We start from the raw sequence: 20,192 nt of genomic DNA on the forward strand, positions 1-20,192 counted from the left end.
CCCTGTCAGCTGTTTGACTATTTATACAACAGTTAAGGAACGATGAGGGCCAAAACATCGATCCAGGGTGAACTCAATCACCTCAAGGCTTGAGTCCAAAGATTTCAAAGTGTCTGTCCAGTGTGAGATACTGCAGCTTTGGAATTTGTCCTCAAACACCGGGGGAAAGACACCTGTATCTGCTCACTGCGACAAAACCCAGCTGAAGTCTTCTGAATATCAGTTCTGATGTCCAGTTCTGATGTCAGAACCATACGTTCACATCTGACGTTGTCACGTCATTTGAATGTCAGATTGAGGCTAAGCCCTGAGAGCTTTTATCAAGTGAACGAAACCTGCCCTTATGCTCTTGTCAACTCAAAATACCACGCTTGTGTTCAGGTGCAACATGGGGCCCCCTGTGTAAGACAGACTGTATAGCTCACTGTCAATAATTTCATACAGTGAAAAACTGAGCATTTAAACCTGACAATATACTGCATGGTCATAGAACCTCAATCAAAGTCCGGCATGTTGTTTGTGTTCTACTCTAAACATAACTGGTTTTCTACACCAGGTTTGGGATCACCATTTCTAATTTGAGCTATTTAACCCTTGTGTTATTTTCGGGTCATTCTGACCCATCAGTCATTGTGACCCACCATTGCGACAACTTTACCGCATACAAAAACAAAGTGAAGCGTTTTCTTTTAACCGTTGGGCTGTTTCAGACCCCCCACATTGCAAAATTTTATTTGTATTTGTTTTTGTATAAATTGGGTAAACACAACGATGGTTCGTTATGAACCTTTGGGTCATGTGACCCGAAGGCAGCACAAGGGTTGAGTGTAATTTACAAACAGCTGACCTTTCAACCCCCTGTCCTTGTTGTCACCAGGAGCGTAAGCTGTCCAAAGTGGAGAGGCAGCGCTTTAAGGAGGAGGCGGAGATGCTGAAAGCTCTCCAGCACCCCAACATCGTGCGTTTCTACGACTTCTGGGAATCCCCAGTGAAAGGCAAGAAGTGTATCGTCCTGGTAACCGAGCTCATGACCTCAGGGACACTCAAAACGTAAGGAACATCAGGAAAACAGGAGGAACGATTCTGTCACGGAAATAGAACCCTGTTGCATGTGTCCAGTAAAATGCAGGCCGCTTCTTATTGGAACTAACCACTGTAATGCTGCTAGAACTGTACACTTTTTAGATTATGTACTGCGCTCACCATATGCACTTAAATCACTAACCTATGGATGGAGAGCAAGCCACAAGGATGCTGATGATGACAGACACTGCTCCTAACCCTGTAGGTACCTGAAGCGCTTCAAGGTGATGAAGCCCAAGGTGCTGAGGAGCTGGTGTCGTCAGATCCTGAAAGGTCTCCACTTCCTGCACACCAGGGCCCCGCCCATCATCCACCGCGACCTCAAGTGCGACAACATCTTCATCACCGGCCCCACCGGCTCCGTCAAGATCGGAGACCTGGGATTGGCCACGCTCAAGAGAGCGTCCTTCGCCAAGAGTGTCATTGGTTGGTTGAGTTTTCCTACCCTTCCCTTGCCAAAGTTGGTCAGTGTGTTGACTGTAAAGAATTTACAGTATAGGTCAGTTTTCAGTGACGTTGTGCACTGTGAATTATGGCAACAGATTTACTATGTTGTTGCCCCTACAGATATGTTTCTAAGCATATCGATCTTGTCAGGGGAATAGATGGTCTTTGCACATGCATGGGCATTTGCTTGTGTGTGTTTGAATCCACGTTTGAATGATTGTATATTAAAATAAGAATGAACTCCTCACTGGTCATTTATTTATTTATTTGTTAATTTGTCAGGGACAATGCAGCGCACATTATTACATAATTATCACAGTCAAAGCCATAACAATATGTGTAGATGTGTTGCATAAAAGGTTTCACATTCGCAACCCCAGTTCCTGGTCAGGCCTTTCTATAAAGATAATCCAAATATATATAGATATATAATTTAAATATATATAGATATAATTTAGTTTCATTCCATTGTTCATTTCCTCTTCAGGCCCTTGAATGAACTCACTCTCCGTCTCTCGGACTTTGTTTCCTAGGTACCCCGGAGTTCATGGCTCCAGAGATGTACGAGGAGCACTATGACGAGGCTGTGGACGTGTACGCCTTTGGGATGTGCATGCTGGAGATGGCCACCTCAGAATACCCCTACTCCGAGTGCCAGAACGCCGCCCAGATCTACCGCAAAGTCACCAGCGTAAGTCCACCTGTGATCATTTCACTCACGCTGTTATCGTCATTCATGTTTACCTTCTAAGGGCGACATCAAATAAAAAGCATCAGGACCCACTGTGGTTTGAGCTTTTATGACACCACCTAAACCACCAAATTTGACTATGAAATACCACCATACATCTATACAGTCGTCATAAAACATAAAAACCCTCGATATAAAACAAATAACTACAGTGTAACATTGCCAGAAGGCACAGTAATGCTACAGTAAGCATTTGTAAGATGTAGTGTCGTTGATAGTATAAAGTGTAGACAGACACCGGTCTTTCACGTAGGGCCAGTTTGTATCCGTCTGGAGCAGATAACAGGACAACGTTTGTTGCTAATGACGTGTGCCAAACACACCAGCAGTCCCTTTAAGTCGCAGTCTGTGTGTGTCACTGTCCCTTTAGGTCTCAGTCTGTGTGTGTCACTGTCCCTTTAGGTCTCAGTCTGTGTGTGTATCAGTGTTCCTTCAGGTCCCAGTCTGTCTGTGTGTCACTGTCCCTTTAGGTCCCAGTCTGTGTGTGTGTCACTGTCCCTTTGTGCTCCTTCCCTGTCTATGTCTGTGTGGGGGAATGTGTGACACAACTTTGGCGTGACCATAACTTAACGCCTCATCCTCTTTGCCCCCCCTTTCCCCCTCCAGGGGGTGAAACCAGCCAGCTATGGGAAAGTCAGCGACCCAGAGATCAAGGAGATCATTGGGGAGTGTATCTGCAACCGGTGGGAGGAGAGGTGAGAGTGGAACAGAAAATGTGTCTGTCTGAGACGTTTAATACATCTTCACAAAAAAGTGCCCTTAAAAGACCCCTCAGAAGGGATGTCAGTTCAGCTCCTCTGCTCACAACTGGCTGGCAAAATTGCACTGATAAAAACACACTTTCCCCCAAACCCCATGACAGGGTCCAATTGGGACAGTAATGGCCATTGGCAGGAAACAAGGAACAAATAAATAATTAATTAAAAACATCTTGATGTCAGCCAAGTTAATCTTTGACTCCCTCCCTCCCTCCCTCCCTCCCTCCCTCCCTCCCTCCCTCCCTCCCTCCCTCCCTCCCTCCCTCCCTCCCTCCCTCCCTCCCTCCCTCCCTCCCTCCCTCCCTCCCTCCCTGCTCCAGGTACTCCATCAAGGATCTCCTGAACCACGCCTTCTTCGCGGAGGACACGGGCGTGAGGGTGGAGCTGGCGGAGGAGGACGACGGGCAGAAGGCGTCCATCGCCCTGAAGCTGTGGGTGGAGGACCCCAAGAAGCTGAAGGGGAAGTACAAGGACAGCGGAGCCATCGAGTTCACCTTTGACCTGGAGAAGGAGACCCCGGAGGGCGTGGCCCAGGAAATGGCAAGTGGTCGTTTTCGTGCAATGAGTAACACGAAGAACGGGATCGATAGTTAGTCAGTCAGTTTCCCTTAACGCACGCAGCTTTGTCACATACTTAAAAGCCCCGTCAATAAATAATACTGACGTTTTAAAGCCCAGCTGGACTTGGCTTAATGGGAATTGTTTTACATTCCGACCTTTTCCAACCATTCAAATGACTACTGATCATTTCCAATTGATTTTAAACCCACCATTCGATGAGATGTTTTAAGAGTATAGATGAGAGCACCTTCTCCTGAAAAACATCCTGTCGTGGATGTGCTGCCTTGCATGTCTCTGTGGTGCTATCAGATTATAATTATTTAGCATTATACACATTAAGAAAAGACATATACATAACTGTCCATTTCCTGTCTCCCCAGACACCTAACAGTTCACTTCCTGTCTCCTGTCTTGGCTAGGTGGAGTCAGGATTCTTCCTGGACAGTGATATGAAAATCATAGGTAAATCCATACGGGACCGCGTGGCCCTCATCAAGTGGAGGAGGGAGAGGACGGTCCCAGCAGCGGATGGAGACGCAGTCGGGAAGAGCTCCAGGACGGAGCAGAACCTGCTGCAGGTTCCCACGGCAGGCCTGCCCAAGGCTGCTCCTCTGGGCCTGGTGGAGCCGGAGGAGCCGGAGGCTGACCAGTGCACCGTGATCTGTCCTGTGCCCATCCATGCCTCCTCTGCCACGTGTAAGAACACACACACACACACAAACACAAACAATCACACACACAAACACAAACACACACACACATACACACACACACACACACACATACACACACACACAGACAAACACACACACACACTATGGAGTATGTAGGCGCCTACCAACCCTTTGTGCCTTCACACACACACACACACACAGCGCAATAAACGCTGCAGAGTGTGAATAACAGTGTGTTAGTCTAGCTCTGAGTCATCTCCCTACTTGTGAATTTGAAATGAGGCTCTCTAACCCCTCTGCCTCTGCATTCCTCTCCCGCTATCCTTTCATCTTCCTCTCCCTCCTTTCATCTCTGTCCGGGGGAGACTTAACGTATTCCCTCCTCTCCCCTGTTATTATAGCTGACAGTGGAGTAGACTCCACGGTGCTGCTGGATTCTTTGATAAGCCAGCACAGCGCCCCCTACCAGTCCCTGCCAGAGCCCATCTCCATGGTCCAGATGGTCTACAGTCCCCCTGCACAGCCCCCCCCTGAGCTGCACCAGGGAGCCTACCCGCAGCCCACTGCACAACCCCCTCAAGACGACTACTCACAAGCTACAGCGTGCCTGCACCAGGGGGCCTACCAACAACCTACCGCGCAGCTGCACCAGGGGGCCTATCAACAACCTACCGCGCAGCTGCACCAGGAGGCCTATCAACAACCTACCGCGCAGCTGCACCAGGGGGCCTACCAGCCTCCACAGGTTAGTTCGCATGCAAAAGTGGCTTCAACTTCACTCATCTCAGATCTCTTGAGAGGCATCCCTTCTTCTCATTCTCAACCCACCTGTTCTTTTTGTAAATGTACTTTTTTTCCCAACTAAACGTGTGTTTCCTTTTTGTCGGGGTCGTACCATCGTAGCAGCGCCACTCCAGTGAGCCCTTTCCCTCTCAGGATGCCCCCCTCCTCCCAGACAGCAGGATGTGTCTGGGTGCCAACCTGTGCATGAGACGTGGCAGTACCTCACTCATTGAGATGTTGCGTTGTAGGGCCAACTCCCTCCCTAAGACTCTAGCTGCCCCCCACTCCTCTCTGGGTCCCCACCGGAACCGAGGGCTCCCCCCCGGGGTGTTGGACCTGGGCCAGAAAGCCCCCGAACACCCCGACCACCCCCACATCCCCTCCGCACTGCCTCCACACCTCTCCTGCCATCTTCATCACCTTTGTCATCATCACCCCCACCCGTGGTCTTACTTTGACTCGGCCAATCAGCTGCATTCGGCCATCCAGCTGCTGTCTCAGCAGCAGCAGCAGCAGCAGCACCCTCCAGAAGCCCGCCCCGCCCCCTCGTACCGGCTGGCCCCGCCCTCCCCGATGAAAGCGAGGCCGCACGTCTCTTCGTCCACCTCCCCGGGGGCCCCGCCCCCCGGACACCCGTTGCCGCTGGCGTCGCCGAGGGCCGTGTGTGAAGACGGCGACCTGACCCTGCTGAACCACTGCCTCCACCACATCGTCAGCGGGCGGAGCCGCTCCCTCACCCTACCCTTCTGCCCCGCCCACAGCCCAGCCGTTAGCCCCGCCCTCAGCCCCAACATCAGCCCCCTCGTTAGCCCCACCCACAGACCGTCAAACCGCACCTTCTCATTGGCTGAGCACACAGCCCCAACCCCCAACCAGGAAATGACCCTGCTCGTACGGACTCATGACAGCGAGGGCCGGCCGGTAGGTCGAACATTAGCGGCTTCCCCATGGCCAGTGGCTGCAGTATCAGCAGCCAACCTGTAGGGGTCAGTCCTTCCTGGCTCTGATAACTCCCATGCTTAGCTTTCCCTCTCTTTCCCATTAACAGCTCGTTTGTCTCGGTTTCAATCCGCAGTGGAGGATCCACCTTGATTGCTTTGGTGGGAGTGGTGATTGAAGGGGTTATAGGGCGGGTGTCGTGCAGGGCCTGGAACAGCCAGGCCCTGTAAGGTTGGTGGAGAGTGGAGGGAGGGAGGATGGATGATGAAACAGCTTGCTTGACTCCCCCGCTGTCCTGTGTTGCCTTGCAGTTTTTCAGCAGCAGCAGCAGTATTGTCCTCACCATGCTTACAGTAGAATGACTCATTCCCTCTGTGTGTCCTCCCCTGAATTGTAATGCTCCTAACTTTCCATGGTGGTTGTCCTGGCTCTCTCTTCTCTTCATTTCATGAATTGTGAATGACTATGTGGAGCCTTCATTCTATTCTCATCTATTTTATTCTATTCTATTCTGGTTTTTAGTCGTTTCTTTTTCAATTGTGATGAAACGGTGAGTCAAAGTCAATCGCAAGATGATAACATATCCTGGATGCGTGCGTGTGTGTGTGTGTGTGTGCGTCTACCAGCCCAGTACAACGCAGGTCCAGCAGCAGTCCCAGATAGCCTCTGCTCTTGCCACTCCAGGTCCTAGTGCCCACCACATCAGAGCCAGCGTGCAGAGCTTCCCGGACAGGGCTCCCGCTGCACAAACACCTGATCTGGAGGTAGTGTGTTCAGCCCATACACGCACAGTGGCCTGAGTTGAACTGTGGGGCCGTTTGGAATTGAAGCGGTTACTGATGGGGTTATGATCCGGTTTATTCCTCCCCCCCCCCTTCCTTGTTTGTGTTTAGTTCTCTCAGTACCAACTCTATCTTCACCCCACTGTCTTTCTGCCACAGGTACCCCCCCTGCCCCCAACACCCCCCTCCCTCCAACCTACCCCCTTCCCCAACACCCCCCTCTCCCCACACACACTTACACACATTGTCTCAAAACACAGACCCACCCAGGATCTTAGCTCACCTGCTTCTAACAGGACCCTAAATATAAGTAAACTTGTGTGTGTTTTTTTTTTGTCCAATGACGTGAGAGAAATTAAACGTTTATTTTATCTAATGAAACATTTTACGACGTTTCAAAGAGATCTGCCTGTCGAGGAATTCAAGCGTGACTGTTGAGATTCTCCTGACTGGTGTTACCAGTTTGCTGACTGCTGTTCACACAGCGACTGTTTGTTGTTCTCTCTGCAGTATGTTCATTAGTCCTGGGTGGTGATGTGACACAGACACACAGACACACGTAAACAAACCCATGGCCGTTTGCCAAATACACCCCTGAGACAGCAGGGGAGTCCAAAGGTGAAAAGGAGAAAATGGTTTATGTTTGTCTACAGACAGAAGTCCTGAATGCTCAATGATGCTGCTTACTCAGTCCGCTCCCTCATCCCACCTCTCCTTCTGCCTCTCTTTCTGTCCCTCGCTCCTACCCTCTCTCTCTCTCTCTCTCTCTCTCTCTCTCTGTCTCTCTGTCTCTCTCTCTGTCTCTCTGTCTCTCTCTCTTTTCTCTGACAGTTCCTGCCTGCTGCCGGCCAGCCTCTGTCTCAGCAGTCCTCTGATTTATCTACCAGCTGTCAATCAAGTTCTGGAGGCCCTCCCCATCCACAGCCTCTGCAGATAAACACACAGGTGGGTGTCAGGGGAATAGCTACAGCAGCCGATCTGCAAAAAACACACACACACTCACCCTACCAGAGATGGGAAGTAACGAAGTACAAATGCTTTGTTACTGTACTGGATTTTTCTGGAATTAGAACTTAATTCACTATTTATTTTTCTCGTTACTTTAGTATTTGGTGGCATGATCAAGAATATTTATTGTCAGTGCGCACCTTTTATCGTTTCCTGGCATCATGCACAACAATTGTAAGATAGTCTTCGAAGCTACCGTGGAGCAAGGCAGAATTCAACAAAAAAATATTTTCAAACAAAAAGTTTTAAAAAGTTAAAAAAAGGTTTTTGGAAAAAGGTTTTAGAAGGTTTAAAAAAAATATTTAGGGAAAAAAACCTTCCCCCAAAAGTTTTAAAAGGTTGAAAAAAAAGTTGTCTGCATCATTGATGAGTACTTGATGAGGACTATATTGTACTCTACTGTACTCTGCTCTGCTTTAGTATACTCTGTTTTAGGCTTCTCTGTTCTCTCCATTAACTGTGTGTGTGTGTGTGTGTGTGTGTGTGTGTGTTTGTGTGTGTGTGTGTGAAAAATCCTACTGTATGTCTCAGTTCTATGGGTTGAGTCATTTCTCTCAGGTTTGTCTGTGAGCTACATCCTCACTGGTAGAAAGTGGAAGCTGTCTTGTCTCTGTTTATTTTTCCCTTCTCTTTTCTTTCCTCCTTTCCTAGTTCCTCTCATCGTACTCGGTCATGCCAGCGGGAGGCGCTGAGCCCCTCCCATACCCCCCCGCCCCGCCCTCTCTAAACCCCAGGAGGGCCCACCCTTTGCCCTACCCCTCCTACTTACCTTTGCGCCCTCACTCGCCCCTACCACACCCCCCTCTCTCCACTCTGCCCTCCGCCGGCACCCCTCAGACCCCACTGTCCATCTCCCTCCTCGCTATGGCCACCCCCACTAGGATGCCCCAGCTCCCCCCCATGTCCCTCCCCACCCCCCAGTCCCCCCAGGCTCACCCCGGTCCCCTTCCTGGGCCAGCCTTGGCAGAGACACCTGTCCGCCAGGTGAATATTCAGTCACCTTCATGGCTAAAGCACCAGCCCCATCTGCCTGTGCTGTCGTGGCCGGCTGCCCACAAACCAAGCCTAGACTGGGACTAAGAAAGCCTGCATTGACATGCTCTTCAGTGGACCAGGCTCAAGCTTTGTTTGGAAACCCTGCCCAAAGGGTGTTCAGAGTTTATACAGCATGTTGCTGCAGTACAGAGCACATTGTACATTAAGACTCATGATAGTTATCCATTGAGTTTATGTTACCGTTCATTCGACCTATGTTATGTTGTGTGTTCGTCGTTCATTTTAATTTGTTGTATTTAATTGTGGATTTCATGTCGTGTCTGTGGAAGCGGGAGGTGTGTCCTGTAACATCCTGCTGTTGTTTTGTCCTGGCCCAGGTTGGTGCCCCCTTGGAGCCCCAGGGAGAAGCTCCTGTTGTGGCCGTGGTCCACTCTGCACCCCCTGTGGTCCAGGCTTCATCCTGGAAGCTCGACGTGGAGCCAGCGAACACAGCAGACCGGACTGTCCCTCAGAGTCCAGTCCCGGCCTCCTTAGCCTCAAGCACAGCCCCAGCCTCAGCACCAGCCTCATTTCCAACGTCAGCCCCAGCCCCAGGTCACCTTCCTGCTGTAGCTCCAGTATTAGTCCCAAAAACCACTGTAGGCCCAGATTCAACCCCAGCTGCGGCCCCAGATTCAGTGTCAGCCTCAATTCCATCTTCAGTCCCAACCCCAATGCCAGCCCCCGCCCCAGCTTCTATCCCAGCGACAGACCCAATTTCAGCCCCAGCCTCAGCCCCAGCCCCAGCCCCAGCCTCAGCCCCAGGTCAGCAAAACATTGGCTTCCAGACAGCAGCTCAGGTACTGGGCTGTGCCAGCATGGCCTCGACTCAGCAAAACTTGGACACTGCAAATACATCCTCCTCCTTTCAACCAGAACAGAGCCACGAGGTGAAGACGCCCAAACAACCGTTCAAACACACAATCAAACCACCTCACACACACACCATTCGCATTCACCTCACCACCAACATGTTCCACAGGGTTCCACATGGTTCCACAGACCACCGCAGTATTCTTTTCATTTGTGTCAACGCAGCAACAGTTTATACTATATATATATATTATTTTAGCAGATGCTCTTATCCAGAGCGACTTACAGTAAGTTCCCGGACACAGGACATTCCCCCTGAGGCAAGTAGGGTGAAGTGCCTTGCCCAAGGACACAACGTCATTTGGCTCAGTGGGGAATCGATCCGGCAACCTTCTGATTACTAGCCCGAGTCTCTAACCGCTCAGCCATCTGACTCCAGTTTAACGCACAGCCCTCCTCCCCGTGGCGTGTGTGTGACTGTCTGTCGTTCTGTCCCCAGGAGCTGCCTCAGGACAGGCCCACGGCCCTGCCCAGCTACGCCTACGACAGGTCAGCACCCTCCATGACCTCGCCTGAAACCATTCTGACACTGACTCTCTGGCTTCCATTAGCACACAGCACTACTTGAATCTGGCCGTCGTCGTCGTCATCTGCCGCTTGTCCGGGGATCGGGTCGCGGGGGCAGCGACCTAAGCAGGGAGGCCCAGACTTCCCTCCCCCCGGCCACTTCCGCCAGCTCTTCCTGGGGGACCCCAAGGCGTTCCCAGGCCAGCTGAGAGACATAGTCCCTCCAGCGTGTCCTGGGTCTTCCCCGGGGCCTCTTCCCAGTGGGACGTGCCCGGAACACCTCACCAGGGAGGCGTCCAGGAGGCATCCTAATCAGATGCCCGAGCCACCTCAGCTGGCTCCTCTCGACGCGGAGGAGCAGCGGTTCTACTCTGAGCCCCTCCCGGATGACCGAGCTTCTCACCCTATCTCTAAGGGAGAGCCCGGACACCCTACGGAGAAAGCTCATTTCGGCCGCTTGTATTCGCGATCTCGTTCTTTCGGTCACTACCCATAGTTCGTGACCATAGGTGAGGGTAGGAACGTAGATCGACTGGTAAATAGAGAGCTTCGCCTTTCGACTCAGCTCCTTCTTCACCACGACGGACCGATGCAGAGCCCGCATCACTGCGGACGCCGCACCGATCCGCCTGTCGACCTCGCGCTCCATTCTTCCCTCACTCGTGAACAAGACCCCGAGATACTTGAACTCCTCCGCTTGGTTCAGGATCTCCTCCCCGACCCGGAGATGGCACTCCACCCTTTTCCGGTCGATTACCATGGCCTCAGATTTGGAGGTGCTGATTCGCATCCCAGCCGCTTCACATTCGGTTGCGAACCGCTCCAGTGAGAGCTGAAGGTCACGGCCCGATGAAGCCAACAGGACCACATCATCCGCAAAAAGCAGCGACCCGATCCTGAGGTCACCAAACCGGACCCCCTCAACACCCTGGCTGCGCCTAGAAATTCTGTCCATATAGGTAATGAACAGAATCGGTGACATAGGGCAGCCCTGGCGGAGTCCAACCCTCACCGGAAACAAGTTCGACTTACTACCGGCAATGCGGACCAAACTCTGGCACCGGTCGTACAGGGACCGGACAGCCCCGATCAGGAAATCCGGTACCCCGTACTCTCGGAGCACCCCCCACATGAGCCCCCGAGGGACACGGTCGAACGCCTTTTCCAAATCCACAAAACATGTGTAGACTGGTTGGGCGAACTCCCACGTACCCTCCAGGACTCCGCGGAGGGTATAAAGCTGGTCCACTGTTCCACGGCCAGGACGAAAACCACATTGCTCCTCCTGAATCCGAGGTTCGACAATCCGACGGACCCTCCTCTCCAGGACCCCTGAATAGACTTTCCCAGGGAGGCTGAGGAGTGTGATCCCCCTAAAGTTGGAGCACACCCTCCGGTCCCCCTTTTTAAAGAGGGGAACCACCACCCCGGTCTGCCAGTCCAGAGGCACTGTCCCCGATGTCCACGCGATGTTGCAGAGTCGTGTCAACCAAGACAGCCCTACAACATCCAGAGCCTTAAGGAACTCCGGGCGGACCTCATCCACCCCAGGGGCCCTGCCACCGCGGAGCTTTTCAACCACCTCGGCGACCTCAGCCCCAGAGATAGAAGGGCCCCCCCCGATGTCCCCAGACTCTGCCTCCACGTCGGAAAGCGTGTTGGTGGAATTAAGGAGGTCTTCGAAGTATTCCTTCCACCGATCCAGGACGTCCCCCGTCGAGGTCAGCAGCGCACCATCCCCACCGTATACAGTGTTGACAGAGCACTGCTTCCCCCTCCTGAGCCGCCGGATGGCGGTCCAGAACCTTTTTGAAGCCGTTCGGAAGTCATTCTCCATGGCCCCGCCGAACTCCTCCCATGCCCGGGTTTTTGCCTCCGCGACCGCCAAAGCCGCGTTCCGCTTGGCCTGCCGGTACACATCAGCTGCCTCTGGAGTCCTACCAGCCAATAAAGTCCGATAGGCCTCCTTCTTCAGCTTGACGGCATCCCTCACCTCCGGAGTCCACCACCGGGTCCGAGGGTTACCGCCGCGACATGCACCGACCGCCCCGCGGCCGCAGCTCCGGTCAGCCGCTTCAACAATGGAGGCCCGGAACATGGCCCATTCGGACTCAATGTCCCCGGCCCCCCCCGAGACATGATCGAAGCTCTCCCGGAGGTGGGAGTTGAAGCTCCTTCTGACAGAGGGTTCCGCCAGACGTTCCCAGCAGACCCTCACATTACGTTTGGGCCTGCCAGGCCTGACCGGCGTCCTCCCCCACCATCGAAGCCAACTCACCACCAGGTGGTGATCAGTTGACAGCTCCGCCCCTCTCCTCACCCGAGTGTCCAAGACATGCGGCCCCAAGTCCGATGACACGACTACAAAGTCGATCATCGAACTGAGACCTCGGGTGTCCTGGTGCCAGGTGCACATATGGACACCCTTATGCTTGAACATGGTGTTCGTTATGGACAAACCGTGTCTAGCACAGAAGTCCAACAACAAAACACCACTCGGGTTCAGATCGGGGGGGCCGTTCCTCCCAATCACGCCCCTCCAGGTCTCACTGTCATTGCCCACATGAGCATTGAAGTCCCCCAGGAGGACGAGGGAATCCCCAGGAGGAGCGCTTTCCAGCACCCCCCCCAGAGACTCCAAAAAGGGTGGGTACTCTGAGCTGCCGTTTGGTGCATAAGCACAAACGACAGTGAGGACCCGTCCCCCCACCCGAAGGCGGAGGGAGGCTACCCTCTCGTCCACCGGGGTGAACCCCAATGTACAGGCGCCGAACCGAGGGGAAACCAGTATTCCCACCCCAGCTCGACGCCTCTCACCAAGGGCAACTCCAGAGTGGAAGAGAGTCCAGCCCCTCTCAAGGAGACTGGTTCCGGAGCCCACGCTGTGCGTCGAGGCGAGGCCGACTATATCTAGCCGGAAACTCTCTACCTCGCGCACCAGCTCAGGCTCCTTTCCCGCCAGCGAGGTGACGTTCCACGTCCCTAAAGCTAACTTTTGCAGCCGAGGATCGGACCGCCAAGGCCCCCGCCTTCGGCCGCCGCCCGTCTCACACTGCACCCGACCCCCATGACCCCTCCTGCGGATGGTGAGCCCACTGGAAGAGGGTCCCACGTTGTCTCTTCGGGCTGTGCCCGACCGGGCCCCATGGGAAAAGGCCCGGCCACCAGGCGCTCGCCATCGAGCCCCACCCCCGGGCCTGGCTCCAGGGGGGGGCCCCGGTGACCCGCTTCCGGGCAGGGGCAACTGAGAACCATTGTTGTATTTCTTCATGGTTGGTTTTTTGAATCTTGAATCTTGAATCTGGCTCACAACAGATTTTGATTTCTAAAATGTTTTGAGTCTCTGACCCTGTATGGTTGTGGAGAGGGTGTGGTGGGGGTTGGGAGGAAGAAATGTATAGAAGAAATGTAAGAGAAGTGTACCCAACATACAACCCAGGCGGAGGAGTTGTGTGTTTGTCTAGATGTTAGTTAAAGCTTACTAGTCTCCATCTGACTTCTGGTTTGATGACCTTCGACCCCCCCCGTCTTCTGCTCCTAGTTTCAGCTCAGACGTGGCATCAGGGAAGGAGACGAGCGATGGGTATGACAGTTTTGCGAGTGTGGGGAAAGGCGAGGGGAAACACAGGAAACATCACCGCAAGTCGTCCCGCACACGCTCACGCCAGGAGAAGGCCAGCAAGCCCAAACTGAGCATGCTCAATGTAAGTCTGGCGATTCAAGGGATTTTCCCCCCATTCCACAACTACACAGCTACATTCAGAACACTCAGCTACAAACAGAACACTCAGCTGCAAACAGAACACTCAGCTACATTCAGAACACTCAGCTACAATCAGAACGCTCAGATACATCCGAACACTCAGCTTCAGCAGGTGAGAAGAACACTCTAAAGACACACGTGTTTCTAGAGACAAACGTGTGTTTTGTAGAGGTAAACGTGTGTTTCTGAGACAAACGTGTGTTTCCAGTGACAAAAGTGTGTTTTCAGAGACAAACGTGTTTCACGCACATGCGAAACGTGTTTTTCTAGATAAAACAGTACACGTTTTATGTATTTTTTTAAAGCTTTTCTGTTCAATGCAAAGTAACTTCCTCTCTCTTTACATGGGTCTCAGGTATGCAACACTGGGGACAAGATGGTGGAGTGTCATCTGGAGACTCACAACCACAAAATGGTGACCTTCAAGTTCGACTTGGACGGAGACGCTCCTGAGGAGATCGCCACCTACATGGTGAGCTAGGCTGCGTTTCCATCGTAGGACGAATCTTAGTTTTACAGGCCGTTCCCAAAGACATCGTAGCTAATGTGTCTCTTGAAAATTCGTAACTCTTGAAAGCGCATAGATTAGCCTACACCTTACGAGCATGTTTGGGAAACACATGTAAGAAATATCGATGGTTTCGTTTTTTGCTCGATAGTTGCTACGATCCATTGTTATCGAGAAACACAGCCCAGTCGATTAAACACAACACAGCCTTCATGTCCTTAAGAAACATCAGAATCAGAATGGGACTTATTTGCCATGAAAGTTTGCACAGACAAGGAATTTACTTTGGCAGGAAGGTGCATACAATAAACATATAGGAACCTAACATTTAAATATGTGGACTATCTATACTAAGGGTACATAAACTAGCAGTACTAAGTGGAATTAAAATAAAATAAAATGTACAATAAAATAAAATATAAGTTGCCACATTACAATATGAAAAAAATACAAATTACAAAAAGTACAAATGTACAAGATACAATTGTGTAAATGCAATGTGATTTAAGAATGAAGTCATTACATAAAATTTAGTTATTTCGCAGACGCACTTATCCAGAGCAAATTACAGTAAGTACGTCATTGCCGGAAATCGAACTAGCAACCTTCTGATTAATAACCCGATTCTCTAACTGCTCAGCCATCTGACCCCTAGACAAAGCATGACCTGTTCGTTTCTTGACACTAAAAGTAGGAAAATATGTCACAGTGAAGTGTCTAAGATCAGTTGCCATGGTGTGTGATGTGGTTCCAAGCTGTGTGCTGTGTTTTCACCGTGTCATGCACACCTGCAAAGGTGGAGAATGGCTTCATCCTCCACATCGAGAAGGAGATCTTCATAGACCAGTTAAAGGACATTGTGGACAAGGCTGAAGACATGCTGAATGAGGACGGGGAGGGGGAGGCGAGCACAGCCCTGGGGGACAGTCCCCAGCTGGGGCACATCTCTGGGGGGTCACGAAGAGAGGTGAGGGGGGCAGGGTGGGGGTCTAAATACACAGGTATATGCATAAAATACACAGTTTGAACCGCTGTATAAAATTCACATAACTGAACACTTCAATCAGCTCTAGATACTTTGTTGACAGGCTATATACAGTATGACACAGCTAGAAGATGACAGTTGAGATAATGTTCCCATGGTGACTGCCAGGGCCGGTCCTTCCTACAGGCGACATAGGCAGCCGCCTAGGGCAACATGAAGAGGGGGGCGGCTTTTTCCCAACTTCATCCATTGATTAACCCTCCCACACTACCAGCAGAGGGCGCTAACCGCACCACGTCATATGTCTGTGTTGTGGTTGGGAGGGAGGCACCCCGATTTGTGCTACGGAGGGGGGTGGGGGGGGGGGGGGGGGGTGCTGGTGCTAGATCTTGCCTAGGGCACCAAATGTGCTAGGAGCACTGGTGACTGTAACTGTTGGTCTGTCTACCTCTCTGTAGAGTCTAACACCTGGATCCTCTCAGCCTGTCTACCAGCAGAATGGTAATCCATCTCTCTCTCTCCATCTCTCTCTGTCTCTCTCTGTCTCCATCTATGTCTATCTCTCTCTATCTCCATCTCTCTCTCTCTCTCTCTCTCTCTCTCTCTCTCTCTCTCTCTCTCTCTATCTCCATCTCTCTCTCTCTCTCTCTCTCTCTCTCTCTCTCTCTCTCTCTCTCTCTCTCTCTCTCTCTCTCTCTCTCTCTCTATCTCTTTCTCACTCTCTTTCTCTCCATCTCTCTCTGTCTCCATCTATCTCTATCTCTCTCTCTCCATCTCTCTCTCTCCATCTCTATCTCTCTATCTATCTCCATCTCTATCTATCTCTCTCTCTCCATATCTCTCTCTCTTTCTCTCTCTCTGTCCATCTCAATCTGTCCATCTCTCTCTGTCCATCTCTCTTTCTCCATCTCTCTCTCTCCATCTCTCTCTCTCATCTCTCTCTCTCCATCTCTATCTCTCTATCTATCTCCATCTCTATCTATCTCTCTCTCTCCATATCTCTCTCTCTTTCTCTCTCTCTGTCCATCTCAATCTGTCCATCTCTCTCTCTCCATCTCTCTCTCTCATCTCTCTCTCTCCATCTCTCTCTCTTTCTCTCTCTCTCTCTCTCTCTCTCTCTCTCTCTCTCTCTCTCTCTCTCTCTCTCTCTCTCTCTCTCTCCATTCTGTTTGCTCTCCATACCTCTTTAGTCCAAGTGGAGGAGTGTGTGTTTGTGGGAGGTTTCGTGAAATGGATGTGCAAGTTGTAGTTTCAAATGCTGCTGTGTGTCCTCCCCCCACCTCCTCCACCTCCCCCCACCTCCCCCCACCTCCCCCCACCTCCTCCACCTCCCCCCACCTCCTCCACCTCCCCCCACCTCCCCCCACCCTCCTCCACCTTCCCCCACCTCCTCCACCTCCCCCCACCTCCCTCCCTCCACCCACCTCCTCCACCTCCCCCCACCTCCCCCCACCCCCCCCCCCCCCCCTCCCTCCACATCCCCCCACCTACCCCCCACCTTCCTCCACCCCTCAGTCCTTCACACAGGGAAGAGGTGGTTCATCATCTGTCCCGTAGAGGAGAACACCACTTTAAGTCTGGAGACCTCTGACAGGACTACAAAAGCACAGGCCAACGGAACTACAACCGCACAGTCCCCTGGGAGTGCAGCCCCGGGCCAGCTTGCTGACAGTGGCGCTGCGTGTCCTGCAGCAACCAAAGGTGACTTGAGTTTCTGGAATGTCTGTGTTTCAGCATAACCTCTAACAACCCCTGGGAACCTGGGGCCAGTATGTGCCAATGGTGACTCAGTGCCCCTTTGTGGCAAATGTGTGAACAACAGCTTTAAATGTTACACAGTATGAATGTACCCGTAAACTAGAGACCGTACAGGGGATATCTCGCCTTTCAAACAGCCTGGAAGATGCATTCACGGTTTACCAGCAAAAAAAACAACAACCCTGAAACAAAACTGTCAATTATTTTTCAAACAAGATGATTAATTTCCACACCGTCCGTTTTTTCTCTAGGAGGTGAGAGGTCAAGGGGCGAGTCTTCATCGACTGTGTCCGGGGGCAGCGGGGGTTATGGCTACGACGTCTATAGCCTCTGCAGCCCCCCGATCATGTCCAACCTAGACCCCCTCTTCCTGGCCTCGTTGTCCCCCGCCCCCCCCTCCAGAGAGGGCCTCTGGCGGCCCGGCCCAGCCCAGGACACAGCCTTCCCAGCAGCCCACAGCTCCGTCAGAACCCCACTCCCTCCGGAGCTCCCTGTCATCCGAGGACCCCCCAGGGGGGCGCCCGGGGGCCGTCTCCCCCGCCCCCGGCCCCCCCCACCGCCCGCCACATGGCCGAGATGACGAGCGTGGTGGAGGACGTGCCCTGCTGCCCGCTGGCCATGCCTCTTTCCCTCGATGTGAGCGGAGGTGCCCCGGCTGGGTCCCCCTTCACCCCCCTGCCCCCCCAGGACACCTCCGTGCCCCGCGATGCCCCGCCCTCCTCCTACCCCCCCCCGGCGACCGTGCCCAGCAGACCCCCGTGGTGCTTCAGCAGCCCTTCGCCAGTGTGGGCGGAGCCAAGGCACCCTCCCTACCCCAGAGCCCCGCCCCCTCGCAGCCAGGGGCAGGGCCTGGGGAGTCTGACGGGGAGGGGAGGGTGGGGCGGGGCAGCTTTGTGGACAGCACCATAAAGACCCTGGATGAGAAGCTGAGGAACCTGCTGTACCAGGAGTACGCCCCCATGTACCCCTCGGGCAGCGCCGCAGATACCCCCGGCTCTGGGACGGAGTACGTCCAGTCCCCCCCTGGGCCCGAGAGCGCTGCTGGGGGGTCGGGGAACAGCACCCCCGGACCCATGGGGGAGGGACGCTATCGTACAGGGGAACAACTGGTAAAGAAATCATGAATCTGTCTGTTTATCCATCTATCTGCCTGTCTGTTTGCCTGTTTGTCTGCCTGTTTATCTGCCTGTCCATCTGCCTTTCTCTCTGCCTGTTTATCTCCCTTTCTATCCACCTTTCCATCTGCCTGTTTATTTGCCTGTCTGTCTGCCTGTCTATCTGCCTGTCTATCTGCCTTTCATTCTGCCTGTCTGTCTGCCTTTTTATCTGCCTTTCTATTTGCCTGTTTATCTGCCTGTCTATCTGCCTGTCTCTCTGCCTTTCTGTCTGCCTGTCTATTTGCCTTTCTATCTGCCTTTCTATTTGCCTGTTTATCTGCCTGTCTATCTGCCTTTCTATCTGCCTGTCTCTCTGCCTTTCTCTCTGCCTTTCTATCTGCTTGTATATCTGCCTCTCTCTTTCTCTCCATCTATCCATCCATCCACCTCATTCTAGTAATTGAGTCTGTCTGTCTTGTTTATCTCGTCCTGTCTGTCTCTCTCTTTCCCTCTCTCAGCCCCAGATCCCAGAAAGGATGGACAGTTTGAGCACGCTCAGTGATTCAGCTGTGAGTGGTACGTACAATAGGGTACAAACACGCGGGCCTGAGATATCCAGTCTGGTTGTGATGGTAACATCTGTGTGTCCAGTCTGGTTGTGATGGTAACGTCTGTGTGTCCAGTCTGGTTGTGATGGTAACGTCTGTGTGTCCAGTCTGGTTGTGATGGTAACGTCTGTGTGTCTGGTCTGACTGTGATGGTAACGTCTGTGTGTGTGTCTGCCCACAGCTTCCATGTCGAGAAACGTTGTGCCCCACTCTGTGTCCTGCACAGGAACCAGGGGCAGGTTCAAGGTACTTGAAATCATGAATCAATCATGAGTCACTGTAGTAGTATTATGATTACACTTATAACTGTTTCCGCAGCAGTTTACTGTAAATGAAATGAAGCCAAGCCTGTTGTCCCTGGAGGTGAATGTGACTGCAACACTGAGTGTTTTAGACACTAAAAAGGCTTTGGAAACAGTTTTAGGGACAAATTTAGATTTTTCCTGTTGACATGAGGTCAGATTTTACACGTCTAATTCGACCAACGTTCCAAAAACGAGTCGCTGTTCACCACTCATGTATTTGAACCCTGTGTTGAAACGCACTGGTGCAGCAGCCGTCAACACTGTGTGCTGTGTGTCCAGGTGGTGTCAGGCCAGGTGGACGTGGTCAGCAGAGGAGAGCTAAAGATGAGGAGCTGGACCATCGCTGCCTCTCCGGCCCCCCCCGGTGGCCACGCCTCAGACTACACCCCCGGCCCGGTCGAGGCCACGCCCTCCTGCACCACCATCGGCCGCTTCGCCGTGGTCAGCGCCGAGGACGACGTCGCCCTCCGCCAGCGAAACAGCCGCTACTCCGCCCCGCCCGACTTCTACCTGGACACGCCCCCTTCCCTGGCCAAGCGCGGCTCCCTGCCGCGGGCCCACACGTCCGGGTCAGTCCCCGTGGACGTCACCGTGCACGCCCACGCTCGCTTCCTGTCGTCCGACTCGGGGGCGGAGAGCAGCCCCGCCAAGATGGCCCCGGCCACGCCCTCCCGCCACGCCCGCTCGGAGCGCAGGGGGAGCGACCTGATGAAGAGGGCGGTGGCCTTCCTGCGGCGCTCGGGGCGGAGCAGCAGCGTGCAGAGCTCCGATTCGCCGAGCCGGGGCGGAGGCGTGCAGGGCTCGGTCTGCGGGAGCAGCGATAACGACTCGGAGGTGGAAGACTCGGACATGAAGAGAGAACTGCACAGACTGCGGGAGAAGTAAGATGGCCTGTCTGTTTGTAGATGTCTCTGTAGGAAAGATCGACACAGGGGCGTAGGTTTGTTTTCGAATGTAGGTGGGACCA

The 20,192-nt window shown here is 52.9% G+C and overlaps 1 protein-coding gene across 1 annotated transcript in view; it reads left to right on the top strand.

Annotated features, from left to right (window-relative positions):
• LOC124463484 (serine/threonine-protein kinase WNK2-like) overlaps positions 1-20,192 on the top strand; it is a 32,011-nt gene that overhangs the window by 5,721 nt on the left and 6,098 nt on the right. The window contains 24 exon segments of the mRNA XM_047015216.1: positions 878-1,050; positions 1,289-1,509; positions 2,064-2,221; positions 2,888-2,976; positions 3,360-3,579; positions 4,020-4,296; positions 4,676-5,019; positions 5,178-5,978; positions 6,623-6,760; positions 7,610-7,723; positions 9,160-9,711; positions 10,134-10,183; positions 13,743-13,905; positions 14,320-14,436; positions 15,269-15,439; positions 15,916-15,958; positions 16,973-17,158; positions 17,467-17,615; positions 17,617-17,751; positions 17,753-17,926; positions 17,929-18,324; positions 18,831-18,888; positions 19,102-19,166; positions 19,505-20,106. Coding sequence (XP_046871172.1) covers positions 878-1,050; positions 1,289-1,509; positions 2,064-2,221; positions 2,888-2,976; positions 3,360-3,579; positions 4,020-4,296; positions 4,676-5,019; positions 5,178-5,978; positions 6,623-6,760; positions 7,610-7,723; positions 9,160-9,711; positions 10,134-10,183; positions 13,743-13,905; positions 14,320-14,436; positions 15,269-15,439; positions 15,916-15,958; positions 16,973-17,158; positions 17,467-17,615; positions 17,617-17,751; positions 17,753-17,926; positions 17,929-18,324; positions 18,831-18,888; positions 19,102-19,166; positions 19,505-20,106 — 5,396 coding nt within the window.

Source organism: Hypomesus transpacificus, unplaced genomic scaffold (assembly GCF_021917145.1).
Source record: "Hypomesus transpacificus isolate Combined female unplaced genomic scaffold, fHypTra1 scaffold_287, whole genome shotgun sequence".
In the NCBI taxonomy this organism is placed as follows: Eukaryota; Metazoa; Chordata; class Actinopteri; order Osmeriformes; family Osmeridae; genus Hypomesus; species Hypomesus transpacificus.